General features: G+C 41.4%; 1 protein-coding gene across 1 annotated transcript in view; it reads right to left on the reverse strand.

The window, feature by feature from the left end:
• The window catches only part of GRHL2 (grainyhead like transcription factor 2), a gene marked incomplete at both ends in the record, with an annotated part of 113,842 nt that overhangs the window by 36,140 nt on the left and 62,964 nt on the right, over window positions 1–14,738 (reverse strand). The window contains one exon of the mRNA XM_082675236.1: window positions 3,623–3,781. Coding sequence (XP_082531362.1) covers window positions 3,623–3,781 — 159 coding nt within the window. The remainder of the gene's footprint in view (window positions 1–3,622; window positions 3,782–14,738) is intronic.

Genomic DNA, 14,738 nt, shown 5'->3' on the forward strand with positions numbered 1-14,738 from the left:
ACGTTCTCCCACATGTAGTTTAAAAATTCCACGTTGTACGTCATTTGAAAATGCTTTCTTAATGTTTAATATGCTGAATTAAAGATATAAGGAGTAGGAGTTTGGAATCAGATGTGGATTTGCATCCAGCTCCTCTGCTTTTTCACCGTGTGACTCTGGCGAGTTACTTGTGCTCGCTGGCAGGTTTCTCTTCTACACAACAACCGTGTCTTACTGACTTAACTGTGTCTCCTCTGTATCGTGGGGGCTGCCTAACTGTCCCCGAGAGAGCTGTGCTGCTCTGACGAGTAGCACTAACTGAAGTCATTATGACCTGAAAGGCTATTGAGATTTTAGAGACACTGCTATGCCACATGTCCCTAAACTCAGTGCAGTTCTAGTTAATGTGTTTCCTTCTCTTTTCTCATGACCATCTCTGCCTCTGTTCACAGAGGCCCACTTCTTCCTACTCTCTATCTCTGCTAAACTACAACTCGGACATTTTAATGGCGTGGTAGATCTTTGATCTACATCTGACTGTAGCACCTTTAAGAGTGCTGGCAATTCTGAATTAGCCACTAACCTCTTTTTCCCCTTCCTCTCCTCTCCCCGGGACCTATCTGAACTCACCCTTTTACGTCCAGTTAACACCTATAAGCAGTTGCCAGCTTATTCTATTTTTCATATTCTCTCCCCACCCTACCCAATTTTTAAATAATTGTACTATGTCTACACTGTCAGAACATATCACATTGCCATTACTGTCTTTCCCATCATTTAGAATTAGATCCAAGGTAAGTATACACATAATGCTCACCATCAGTCCTTTTATCAATGTCTTTACAGTCATACTGGTGTCTAAAGCTTGTTCTTTAATAGATTCCTCAAGAAGAAATATTCCCTGGATTTTTTGATTGCTTGTTTGTTCGTTGGTGGTTTTATTTCTTTGTTTTATTTTGTTTTGCTTTTGCCTGTCATCTTTATAATTGAAAGTCAGCTTGGCTGGATATAAAATCCTTGGCTCACATTTTCTTTATTTGATTACTTTAAATATCATTGTCTTCTGACAGGGTGTTGCTGTTGAAAAGTTTGACGATAAAAGTTTCCTTACAGGGCTTCCCTGGTGGCGCAGTGGTTGAGAGTCCGCCTGCCTATGCAGGGGACACGGGTTTGTGCCCCGGTCCGGGAAGATCCCACGTGCCGCGGAGCAGCTGGGCCCGTGAGCCATGGCTGCTGAGCCTGTGCGTCCGGAGCCTGTGCTCCGCAACGGGAGAGGCCACAACAGTGAGAGGCCCGCGTACCGCAAAAAAAAAAAAAAGTTTCCTTATAAATGACTCCTTATCTACTATAAAATAGATGGCTAATAGGGACCTACTGTGTAGCACAGGGAACTCTGCTCAGTGCTCTGTAGTAGCCTATATGAGAGGAGAGTCTGGAAAAGAGTGGATATATGCATGTGTATGGCTGATTCACTTTGCTGTGCACCTGGAACTAACACAACATTGTGAATCAACTATATACTCCAGTAAAAATTAGTTTAAAAAAATAAATGACTCATTGTCTATTTTATTTTTCTTAGATGCTCAAAGAATTTTTTTTTTAAAGACACCAATTGTACTTGAACATTTGTTACTTTTTTTTTTTAATTTATTTATTTATTTTTGGCTGTGTTGGGTCTTCGTTTCTGTGCGAGGGCTTTCTCTAGTTGTGGCAAGCGGGGGCCACTCTTCATCGCGGTGTGTGGGCCTCTCACTATCACGGCCTCTCTTGCTGCGGAGTACAGGCTCCAGACGCGCAGGCTCAGTAGTTGTGGCTCACGGGCCCAGTTGCTCCACGGCATGTGGGATCTTCCTAGACCAGGGCTCAAACCCGTGTCCCCTGCATTAGCAGGCAGATTCTCAACCACTGCGCCACCAGGGAAGCCCTCAAAGAATATTTTTAAAGTCATCCTGGGTCAACTTTCCCAGATGCATGGTAGCCCATTTAAAAATGTATACTTTTCCTGATTTATCATTTTTAGCATTTCTTCTGTTCCATTGTTTTAGCTTTCTTCCTGAAAGATACATATTATACGTCTCTTGGATCATCTTTACCTCTCTTCTTTATCTATTATTTTCTCTGAATTGTTTCTTCATTTCTTCTGATTTTTAAGATTTTGCTGTTTTCCAACTTTTATTTCTATTAAGGCATTCTCTTTTCTTATTCACTCTTGTGTTGCTTGTAGTGTAGTCTTTTCTTCTGAAATATTTTAATCTTTTACTTCTAAATTCTTTCCTGAATTCTACCATATCTCTTTTCAAATCATTCTGTTCTCCAAACACCTCATGTCTAAGTTTTTCAAACTGTGATTTATGCTGCTCTTTATAATTTCCATGATTTTGTTAATTTCAAAATTTTAAAATTATGTTAATTTTAAGCCCATTTTTGGAACATTAGGCTATAGGTTTCACCTGTTTTGTGGGCATGTCTTTCTGGCACGCATCCACTGTCCACAGGAAGTCAGTCTGATCTTAATTATTTTTTTCATGAGACTGTATGGGATTCAACTGTTTTTCTTTTCTGCTGGTCATTTCTAAGTGAAATGAGAGAACTAGGATAATTCTTTTAGCTTCATGGCTCTCATGCTCCTGCTTCAGTTGTGTTCACAAAGTGATAAAAGAAAATAGTCCTGTATTTCCTGAGATCTGCCTACTCTGTATCTTTTCCCCTCTTCCTTTTTATTTGGAACTTCTCTTTCCTTTGAACCTTTGTTTTTGTTTTTGTTCAACTCAACTTGGATTCTACTCCCAGCAGCCTCTTCTCAGAGCAGGATTTTATCCTACCAGGGAGCTTCAATTTATAACTTTCCAGAGTTTATAGAGCCCAGAACACTTCAATGTTCTGTCCCCTTGCACCCACCAGTAAATTGAAGTCTGTACAATCCATCCCCTCCCATCCTAGTTTCACACACAGTCCTCTGATGGCCCATTTCTCTCTCTGGTACCATGGGTCACTTTGGTAGGTTCCCTGTTCTTTGGTCATCAAGTGGGCCCACTACTTTCTCTCACAATGCCGACATCACACAGGTCTTGAAATTGTTGATGCTTGGTCCCATTCACATTTGGGATTTTGTAAGGGTCTCTTGTCACATAATCATGGGATTTTAATCTTTGCCATTTTAATTGCTCTGTCTTTTATGAGGGGTTTCAAAAAGATTCAAAAACTACATCTTCTGCTGAAGCATGTTTGCTAATGAACTTATTTTAGAGGTGCCATTTCCATTCCAAAAGGCTCTAGCTGAGACCCGAATTAACCCATAAATTAATAGCGGTTACATTGATATGTTCTGGGACAGGATCTATATATCCACTAAAAACAATCTATTATTTCAGTTATCTAACTGAATCAGACTCATAGCACAGTGCAATGGCAATCAGTCATTAAATTAGCAGTAGAATGATTGACTGAAAAGAAAAAATACAGTTGATTGATGACTCCCTAGATATCTAATAGGAATTGAGAATGAAAGATTACCACTCCCACTGTGATTAGTAAGTGATTATTTTGACACCACTAGACAAGAGAAGGTGACAAGGGGGAAATGTCATTAAAGCAATATCTAATAACAAAAATACCTTTATGACAAACTGTCATCTTTACTCACTTTGTCGCAGAAGACCTTGATCTGGCAATAAGCTCTATGAATGGGTTTATTGCTACGATTATTATAACTGTATGTATCAATCTGAATCATCAAAGGAAGTCCTTTCACTCCTTTTTGGGAGGAGAAATCTGTACTCAGGCAATTCACAGTGATGAAAATCTGAGGGAGGAAGAAAGAAAGGAAAAAGTTCACAAGTCACCGTAAAAAAGATCTATTTAAAAAAAATGCATAAGCCTCAGACTTAAAGTCAAAATATTAAATAAACCTATAAGGACAACTGAAGAATATTTGGATATTCTCACATAAAAACTTATTAAACACATATAACATGATTTATTATATAATTTATAGTTATAAATTTATAAAAATTTTTCTTTTAGACTTAATCTCAAAACAGACAATTTAAATTACTTCTCTTTAACTATATTAGCAAAGTCTTACTTATTTTTCAAACATGCATAAGTTAGCTGGGTAAAATGCTATCTCCTCAATGTATTAAAGCTGTCACTTCTAATAATTGTATCAGTTTCTCTAATCTCTGACCTGTGAGATAAAAAAAAAAAAGCTACACAACACCTTCCTTTGCACCTTATTGCACTGAAACATAGTTATTTGTTTACACATTTGTCTTTCCTATTTGTATGAGAGTATGAGACTTGAGACAATTTCTTATTATTTTTGTATTACTGGTACTTAATGTAGTGCCTGGCAGAGAATAAGCATTGAATAAACATCTGATGAATGAGGTCAACGAGTTTATCTAGAAAGCCCACTAGATTGGGAGTCAAAAAGCCCCAGGTTTTAGTCCCAACTCTAATATTAAGCAGACTTCAGGCAAGTCACTTCTTGTCTTTGGTTTTCAATTTTCCCTTTAAATCATTTTTAAATCCCTCCCTGAAGAACAGAATATAAATACTAAGATACTTTCATGTTAGTGAAAAAGTAAAAGCAGGGCTGGCAGAGGTAAGACACAGAACAGGAGGAAGGACAGGTAGTAAAGTCACTAGCATCCTCATCTTACATCACGAGATAGCAAGAAAGACAACAAAAGTGACATGAATCCGAAAAAATGGAAACTCAAGCAAATAATTAAAGATTATAGCACTGCCCAACAGAACTAAAAATAATAATTTTATTACAAAATATTGGCAGGAATAGAAGGAGAAGCACAAATGACTAAATTTATCCTCCTTTTCTATAGTGTGTAGATGTCAATATATACCATTTAAAGTTGATTTATCACGGACTAGGGATATGAGGACAGCACCTAGATTTATGTGGTAACTACATGAATAGTAAGAGGCAGTCTCTGGGAAAAAACAGGCATACTATAGTATATCCTTGATACTATTTCCATTTAATACCATGTGCATTACTTCTATTTAACAGAAAACTTTAAACTCACTGTTTTAAAACTGTACAGTTATTTATCCTGAAAACCATTTCATTGGATGTATTATCTGACTCTTGTTTTATTTCATCCCCTTGGAATTTTTATTCACCTTCAAACCCTTGACCTGAAGCCTTTCGTATCACAGCAACACCCCAGAGAAGAACCCTGCAGAAAGCAAAGAGCCACTGCCATGAGCTGCATTTTAAAGGCCATTCAACTTTCTGACCTAATTCATTTTAAGTCCTATGCCTGTAGACCTTTGGTAATTTATACAACCAGATCTCTCATTTTTAGTGCTATATCTACATAAAGATCATTTTAATCATTTAATTTTTGAGCCCCTTACTTGGCCACGAGAAACACATTAGCAGGGCACCACATCAGTAGCAGTCAAGGCCAGATACAGGTTTCAGTGACATGCTAATCACAATAACTATGGACACCATGCCACAGGGTCTCACTTCTCCAGCTGCATCTGAAAATGAGTGCCTAAAGATGATCTAACGTCGAATACGGTCATTTTATTCATTCATTTCTTTTATTCATTCCTTCTATAAATATCAACACAAGTCCACAGTAGGTCAAACAATTAGAAACTGGGGATACAGAAGAAAGTAGATCCCAGCCTCGTGAAGCTGACAGTCCAAGGGGAAGGCCAATGAGTAATCCAGCAACAACCAACACAGGGTGGTCAGGGCTCCCCTGAGAGAGATGAGTACAGAGGCCATGAGAACACAGAACAGAGCACTGAACTTGGAGGACACAAGTGAAATACAAAACCCACAGAGACACTGGGCTAAGACCAGGGATTCCATAAATATCTGTTTATTATTTAGGAATGGTAAAGACAAAGAGTAACTACAGACGCAAATGTCAAATGATTTAGGAGAGCTGAGTGATGAAGACCGCTCAGAAAGAATACGCCATGTTTCTTATGCCTGTTTCTCCTACCGAACTTCCAGGGTAAAAGTCGACAGAAAATGCTGTCTACTGCTCCTGGAGATGCCCCAACCGCAGAGAAGATTCATTCATGCCACAGATATTTTTAAGTATCTACCACGTCCCTGAGACTGTGCTAGTTACTAGCACAGATGCACCAGTTATGGTCCCTGCAATCACAGAAGCTGGAGGCTAGATGGGAAAGGAAGACAACACCATGGTGCTCTAAAGATGACAATAGCTTCATTAAACCCCGATCATTAGGTCAAAAAATAAAAGCATACTTTTCTGGGAACACTTGACTTCTTTTATTGTTATTGTCATTACTGACAATGGGGTTATCTTGGCCAGAAGCTATACATAAATACAGCTTTATGTCAGCAAATCAAATGATCACTCTGGGATCAAATGACGTGGTTGTTCCTACCTAGGGCTACGTATTTCATGTAGAAATCTTCCAACATGTTGGTGATTGTAATCCACAGGGTCCTCAACCAGACTAGTTTTTTTTCCTTACCCTCATAAAGCCTGCCTAGTCCTGCAGAAGCCAGAAGAGAAAAGTGTTCTGTATTTCCTAAGCTAATAGGATTCATGGTTGGGCTTACTGATACATCCATACGTCACTCAGACAGGCAGGAAGCAATATTAATTGTGGCCTTGTCAGCTCCAAGTCTCAATTAAGAAAGCTTAGCTGATGGAACATGTATTTTTATAAGGGCCACTTGAGCAGGACAGATCCATTGAAATAACAGATGCTTACTGGCAATATCCTACAATACATACACGAAATCCCCCTTGGAGGAGCTGTAACGATCAGCCATCCAGTAGACAAGGTCTACACTCTGGACTCTACCACTAGGAGACACTTAGACTTAGGTCCTCGTAATGGAGAAAGGCCCTTAGAAGAAGATCCAGTGGGCCTTCTTTGCTTCATGGCATCCTAATTCCATAAAAAGTAAACAACACGAGAATCCGCCTTCTCTGCTACACTGTGTTGCCAGCTCCCAGAGTTATCCTATAAGCAGGGATTTTATCCTACAAGCAGGGATTTTATAATAGGGCTGGCACTGCTTTCTTCTTGCCTGGCTGTCCGACCCAATAGCGAAGCACAGTCTATGTGCCTGATGATATCAATCACAGTCTCGCTGTGCTGCACTTAAAACCTGAATGGTTGAACTTTAACTGCAATTGCGGGGGTTGGGAAGGCATGGAAGGCCATTAACTAAAACCTCGGGTTGGGACTGATAAGCATTGATTTGTTTCATCTTGCAAACCCAACCATGTCTGAGCTCCATACCCAGCAGGCAAATGTGACAACACATTTCTTGGAAGTTTATCTACAAAGCGCTGTCTGTGAATATGTATTACAGAAACTTAGGGAAAAGGTATGCTTTCCCTCACCAACGTTCATCCAAACGCCAAGCACAGAAAGTTCTTTTTAACTTTAGCACAAGCCCTAATTATGTAAAGAAATGCCATGAACAATTGGTCTGCCAACCAAGAGTTATGAATGTTATTTTCCTATCATTCTTACAGCACATAATTTATTTTTTAGAAAAATTTTAATTGAATCAGGTGTATCCAGGCAGATAATAGATACAATTTTAATTCTGTCATTGGTTCAAAGACTGATTCAGATAGAAAGAGCATTTGTATTCCAGAAATAGAGGCAGTCTCATGAAAACTGATGATTTTTAATAAAATCATTCTTTGACACGTGAATTGCAATTCCCATTTTGTAGTTCCTACACAAGAAAAGTGACTTTACCCAGGTTATAATACCTCTCAGTTGTGCATTATGTGTGTAGTAAGATTTATTAAAACGAACACAGTATTTGTCTTTCTCTTGCTAACACATATATATGGAATTTAAGGAAAAAAAAATGTCATGAAGAACCTAGGGGTAAGACATGAATAAAGACACAGACCTACTGGAGAACGGACTTGAGGATATGGGGAGGGGGAAGGGTAAGCTGTGACAAAGCGAGAGAGAGGCATGGACATATACACACTACCAAACGTAAGGTAGATAGCTAGTGGGAAGCAGCCGCATAGCACAGGGAGATCAGCTTGGTGCTTTGTGACCACCTAGAGGGGTGGGATAGGGAGGGTGGGAGGGAGGGAGATACAGAGGGAAGAGATATGGGAACATATGTATATGTATAACTGATTCACTTTGTTATAAAGCAGAAACTAACACACCATTGTAAAGCAATTATACCCCAATAAAGATGTTAAAAAAAAAAAACAAATACAGATTAATGGGCTTTAGAATTGCTGCATTAACTTGATTATTAACTCCCAAGAGTTTTTCTGAGAGCTTGCCATTAAAACAAATAGGCCAATCTTGATTTACAAAGCAGTTTGGGATTTAAAAAATCATAAGGTCCATGATTTGATGGAAATTGTTTATTTTCCTCTTTAAACAATTGCAATTTGTATTTTCAACAAGATTCTCTGATTAGAGACTAAGAAAGCTACTTATTTCCTAAGGTTGAGACTCTTAAGAGCTCATTTACAAGAAATTGCACACACATTAGCCTCCAAATTACAGACATGGCACATAGCAAGAAATCAGCATTTTCACTGTAAAATGCAAACAATATATTAATACGTTAAGTGTGCTCTTGCCAGTTTCCATACTCTATTTTCTTTCTGGTTCTTAGAATTATTAAAGACCTTATAGATGGTTTTCTCACATTTCAGCATTTTTTCCCATTTATATGATTGCATTTGGTACAAATGCAAAGCTAAATTGAGACAGAAAGACAAACTAAAAGTAAATAATATTAACATATGAAATCTCAGTCTTGGGCAATTATTCATTTTCTCCATGCGTTAATTCATCAAATATTTATCAAATATCTTCTCTCTGTGCCTGGCATCATGCTACGAGGTGGGACACAAGAATACTGAGATTCCCTGCCCTCAGAGAATTTGTGATTTTGTTGAGGATCTAAGAAACTCCTAGATTTCCTGACACCTCCATTATATAGACAGAGCTCCTTTAGGGAATGATTTAAAACCTGAGAATAGATTTCTTCCTTTTCTCCTACAGATACTGCGGGTGTGCACAGATACACTTCCGGCTTACTCACGTATTCTACCACATTTTCCATATTCCTTTAGTACTCAGTATTCTCCATTGCCAGAACATGCCCAGCTTGTTCACCGTTGCCAGTCTTTGCTATGTGCTGTGCCCTCTACCCCCAAGGGTGCCCCCAGGATCATCACTGCCCGCTCCTTCTTCTCGTTCAGGTTTCAGTCCAATGGCCACTCTTCAGCAATCCCCACCTTGGCCATCTAGAGCTGTCTTCGTCCTCCTTCTCCCACCTCTGCCCGTGACGAGTAGCACACGCCCTACCGTGCTGCTCTTTTCTGGTTGCCTCATAGGACTGAACATTATTTCGATTTATCTTGTTTCTCTGTTTAGTGCTTAATTATCTGTCTGCTCCATGCGACTCTAAACACATAAGAGGAGGGCCCTTGTCTGCCTCAAGCCCACTCTACTCCCAGTGCCAGGCCCATGGGAGATACTCAACAAATATCTGTCCAACGAATTAAGAGAAAATTACTTTTCTAAATACACATTTCCCTCTTTTTCCATGTTCTTGCTTTCATAAGCAAAACATCCTAAGAGTCAGGACTGCTCTGTGTAGCTGAAGTTGTCAAGATAATACAGCAGAGTTAGCTGCTCTGACCACGTTTATCCTCAAAAAAACGTTATCTATCTGTATATCAACAAACACAAGTCAAGCACCAATTATATAATCAGTATGAATGTATGTATGTACATATGCATGTATGTATTGATACATGTATATATGCTACTGAAGATGCTACATACAGATGGTACAGGAGATATAGTAATCTATGGTAGGGCCCTGCCGTCAAGGAAGAGGGGAGATATAACATCTCTCAATACACTGGTGGGGTGTATAGAAGTAGGAACTAAGTTGAATATCTCAGGCTGTACGTACTGTAAGAACTTGAAAAAAAGGAGAGAGCTCAACAAGGGAAGATTTCCTATAGGTGTCCTGAGCTAGAAAAATGAGAGATGGAGAAGAAAGTGCATCCTGGCTCTCAAAAGAGGGAAGAGACCAGCCTAGTGGGAGGCTCAGAGGGGGCCTGAAAAAAGGCCGTTGGGGAGAGAAGAGGCCAACCAAGATGCTTGCATCACCGTGATCAGGTCAGGAACACTTGATGAGGTCAAGGGTGTATCACTGAGGCCAAGGGCAGATAGAACTGTGGCCCCAGTATCCAACATCCAAGTTACCAAGAGGACAGAGTGAGCACTAAGAAAAGACCACCAGGATCAGAAGTAGAGGGTCTGCGCCCCTTCTGGAGGCCAGACTCCTGGAGGGAAGGACAGGAAGCTAGACTGCTGGGGCGAGGGAGCCAGGCCACCAAGATGGAGAGGGAGAACCTCGGCTGGGGAGTCTGGCAGAGGCAGGAGGCTGGGCAGGAACACGGGCAGCAGGGCCACGCACAGGTGTTCTTCCAGGATGGACAAGGTGTTCACACAGCACGAGAGGATGAACGTAAGGCTACGGAAGGAGGCTCTGTGGGAGCTAAGAGCCCCGGAAGCAGGGATTAAATGGGATCGACTCACAGGAGAAGTTTTGTAAGAGGAAAGAGCGTTCTGTGAAGCTGGAGGGCGAAATGAGAGAAAGCACAGCAAGAAAAAAAAAGGTACAGGAGACTCAAAATTACGTCCCTGGTGCAAATCCTGACACTATGGCCTTGGACTAATGGCACCGTTCTGGGCCTCATTTGCCTCATCTTTTAAATAGGCATAACAATCCCTAGCTTGCTACTGTGACACTTTAAAATGAGATCACGTTTTTTGTTTTGTTTTTTGGTTTTTTTTGCAGTACGCGGGCCTCTCACTGTCGTGGCCTCTCCCGTTGCGGAGCACAGGCTCCGGACGCGCAGGCTCAGAGGCCATGGCTCACGGGCCCAGCCGCTCCGCGGCATGTGGGATCCTCCCGGACCGGGGCACGAACCCATGTCCCCTGCATCGGCAGGCGGACTCCCAACCACTGCGCCACCAGGGAAGCCCCTGAGATCACATTTTTAAACTGTAAAGTGCTACGAAAATCTGTGGCAGCTTCCTGTGCCCACCATGATCTCCATCTTCTCAGATGCCCGGTCACCCAGCCAGCCCTACTCTCTGACTCCAAGCGCCTCCTCAGCCCCACGGCACAGTCCGCAAAGCCCCATACATATTACCTCCCCAGCTGTGCCATGAGGCTCGCCTCCTCAGCGTCCCCCTGGCCCCCAGTTCAAGCTCTCCTTCCTACCAGACTACTCTGAGAGCTTCCCGTCCGGACTCTCTCTCAAGGCATTTTGTGATGTTCTCCCCAAATGATTCCGAAGTAGATTAGTTATATTCACAGAACTCGAATAGAGAGATCTCTTATGAAGGTGAATTGATTTTTAAAACATAAAATCTATCTCTGTGGGACACTTTCAAGGGGGAGAGTCACACGCTTTGGTGGGGAGAGAACAAGGGCGAACTCTCTCGGGCAGAACCTTCATTGCTCTGCCAATGGCCAGTCTCTGCCACTCAGCTCTGTCACCTGAACAGGTCTTGTGAAACAGCACCTCAGGACAAGGAAAAATGTGGACATTGTGTAACAATGGGTTGGCCTGTTTCATAAATAATGAGCTCTCAGTGGGAGGAAGAATTTACGCAGAGACTGAAAGAGACACTCACTCAAATGTCTGATCATTTGTTATTATTTTAAACCTTTTTCTGTTCATGTTTAATACTTTAAACTTGTTTTGAGCTCGTAATATCTGAATCTAGCACAAAGTTCAAAAGGGCAAACACGGAAACCACACCCCCTCCCCCGCCAGCATTGTTCCCCAACCAACAGCTTCTTGAGTATCCTTCACACTTTCTTGTGCATCCTTCTAGAAACAAGCTATGCAAATTCATATCCTTTTCCTTTCTATACAAATGGTAGCACAGTAAACACACAGTTCTGCAGCCTGCTTTTTCCACTTGACAAGATATTTTGAAGACAGCTTTTTCTTTTTCTTTTTTAAAAGAACCATGATTATGGAATAACAATGTCTTTACCATGAGGCTGTTTCTAGTCTTTTCATCTTGTAAACGATGCTGCAATGCATGCTTTCAACATGAGCACATATAAATCACTGGCTGTAAGTAAAGGCCATGTCACCGACTATTTTGAATCTGACTTAGGACTTCACTATTCTACCGAGATTGCTTTCTTCCGGGTCAGCCTTCTCAGTAGCATCCTTATAAGCAGGGGTTTGCAACCAGGAGGCCCTGTTACAACATGTTAAGACTCTGCCCCCTTGGCGTTTCCAATGCAGTAGGTCTGAGGTCGGAGGTCCCAGCATCTGCGTTTCTAACAATTTCCCAAGTTGCTGCTGCTGCTGTTTGTGGAGGCTCAGGCTGTGAGAAACCACTGCCTACAACACCCATTTCACTGGCCACTTCCTCCTCTCCCCATCCTTCTGTCCTCTCCTTCCCGACCACACTTTCCTTCTCTTCCCCTACCTCCCCTAAATGGGTGGGTCTAAAGTTCCCACCTTGACCCTCTTTCACCCACCCTCCAATTCTCTCCGCGGCATCTCACCCCTTCTCCTGGCGTCTCTCCTCCCCTCCTTACAGCCCACTTGAAATTCCCTCCCGAGCTCCACCACTCCCAGCTCTTCTTCTGCGGCCAGTCTCTGCACCTGTGAGCGCCCCGTCCTTCCACCTGGCTCCCCTTTCCAACCCACACTCGTCTAAATTCCACCCGACCCTTAAGACACAACTCCCTCCCGTGCCACACCCTCCCTCGAGCCTTCCCTGATCCCACAGAATGGCGCCCTCTCTACATGCTGAAGTCTTTAGTAGAGAAAAGTGTGTGTGTGTGTGTGTGTGTGTGTGTGAGAGAGAGAGAGAGAGAGAGAGAGAGAGAGAGAGAGAGAGAGAGAGAGAGAGAAGAGAAAGCAAATCTGGCAAAAGACTGACAATGAGTCAATCTAGGTGAAGGGTATGTGGTAAGAACTGTATTATTCTTTCAACTTTTCATTTGCAATTTTTTACACAAGAAATTGGGAAAATATTTTTAAACAGAAAACTTAATAGAAATGTTTTATAAAAATAAAAACAAATTAAAAAATGAACTTATTTACAAAACCGAAATAGACTCACAGACATGAAAAACAAACTTATGGTTACCAAAGGGGATGGCAGAGCAGGGGGCAGGATGGGGGGCAGGGGAGGGATGAATTAGGAGTTTGGGATTAACGTATACACGCTACTATATATAAAATAGATAACCTACAAGGACCTACTGTATAACACAGGGAGTTATATATCTTCTAATAACCTATAATGGAAAAGAATCTGAAAAAAAAAAAATATATATATATATAACTGAATCACTTTGCTGTACACCTGAAACTAACACAACATGGTAAATCAACTATACTTCAATTTAAAAAATGGTTTAAAAAAATAAAGTTACCAAAAAGCTCCGGGCTACTAATCTAGTAGGTAGATGCTTATTTGTGCTCAAGAAAATAAATCTTTTTATGTTGTGATTAAAAAAATAAAATAAAATAAAAAACAGGGCTATCTCCCTTTCCAGAACTCTCCTGGCCCTTTAATTCTGTTTTCATTACAGTCTTTGTCACTTTCTTCCTCATATTACAGTCACTTACAGATATGTCTGAGTTCTCGGCCCAGCCAAAATGTCCTCTGAGAGCGGCAGACACTCTGCTTGGCTGGTGTGTCTGTAAATTCCCACTGCCTGGCCCAGCACGTGATGTACAGCAGGCAAGCTGCTTGGAGGGGATGACTGCGCCTTTGCCACAGATAATACAGAAGATACTATGACTACCTCCTCCCAAGATGAAAAAGCACTATGGAAAGAGCACATGCTTCAGACAGACATTCCCAGGGTGGGAATCCCAGCTCTGCTGTGCATTCGCTGTGTAAGCTCTCTGGACTTCAACCTCTCCATTATTTAAATGAAAAATGATATCCACTTAAAGTATGAATATTGCATAAGGTATATAAAGCACCTGGCAGAGTGCCTGGTATATGGTAATCACTGAATAAATACTAGCCATGGTACACACACGCACACGCACACACGCACACACACACACGTCAGTCTATGAAATCCAAGTATGCGATCTCAGTCTCTGTATACACACAACAGTTGATACATGTGAGTTACAGAGCCCTCAGCAGAATTCAGGCCAGAAACCATGGATACTCCACATTCTAACAAAAGATCAAGCCGTAGGTAGCTTGGATGAGATGGTTTCCAAAGATTATTCCTTCTGTATATGAATTAACTCCAGCTTTATAGCTTTTCCTGCCATCCATTACCTTATAAAACTGGAGCAAAGGCGTGGCTTTAAGTTCAATACCAAAGACTCCAGCAAATGTTTACCTTTCCCTTTTAAAGCTTCCTTCACCCACACCACGCCCCAGCAAACACATAAAAATGCCATTTGCCCTGCTTTGCGGTGTGTATCTCAACCTTTCAAGACCCCTCCCAGGAGCCTTCCCCACCCCTTCTTTACTCTGGAGAGCATGGAAGATGCCCTATAATATTCTCTATTCTGCCATATGATGACCTGCTGAAACCTGGGCTCTATTTAGTCAAAACATTAGGATATAACTTCTTCTCTATCAGTAATATCCATCAACTCCACTGCATCCTGGACTGTCTTGTAAGCAGAAAGTGGACTCCCTGGACTGCTGATGGGAGGTGGAGGTCAGGGAAACAAACTGGGTCATGAACC

The sequence above is a fragment of the Grampus griseus genome (assembly GCF_964374135.1).
Source record: "Grampus griseus genome assembly, chromosome: 17".
Classification (NCBI taxonomy): Eukaryota; Metazoa; Chordata; class Mammalia; order Artiodactyla; family Delphinidae; genus Grampus; species Grampus griseus.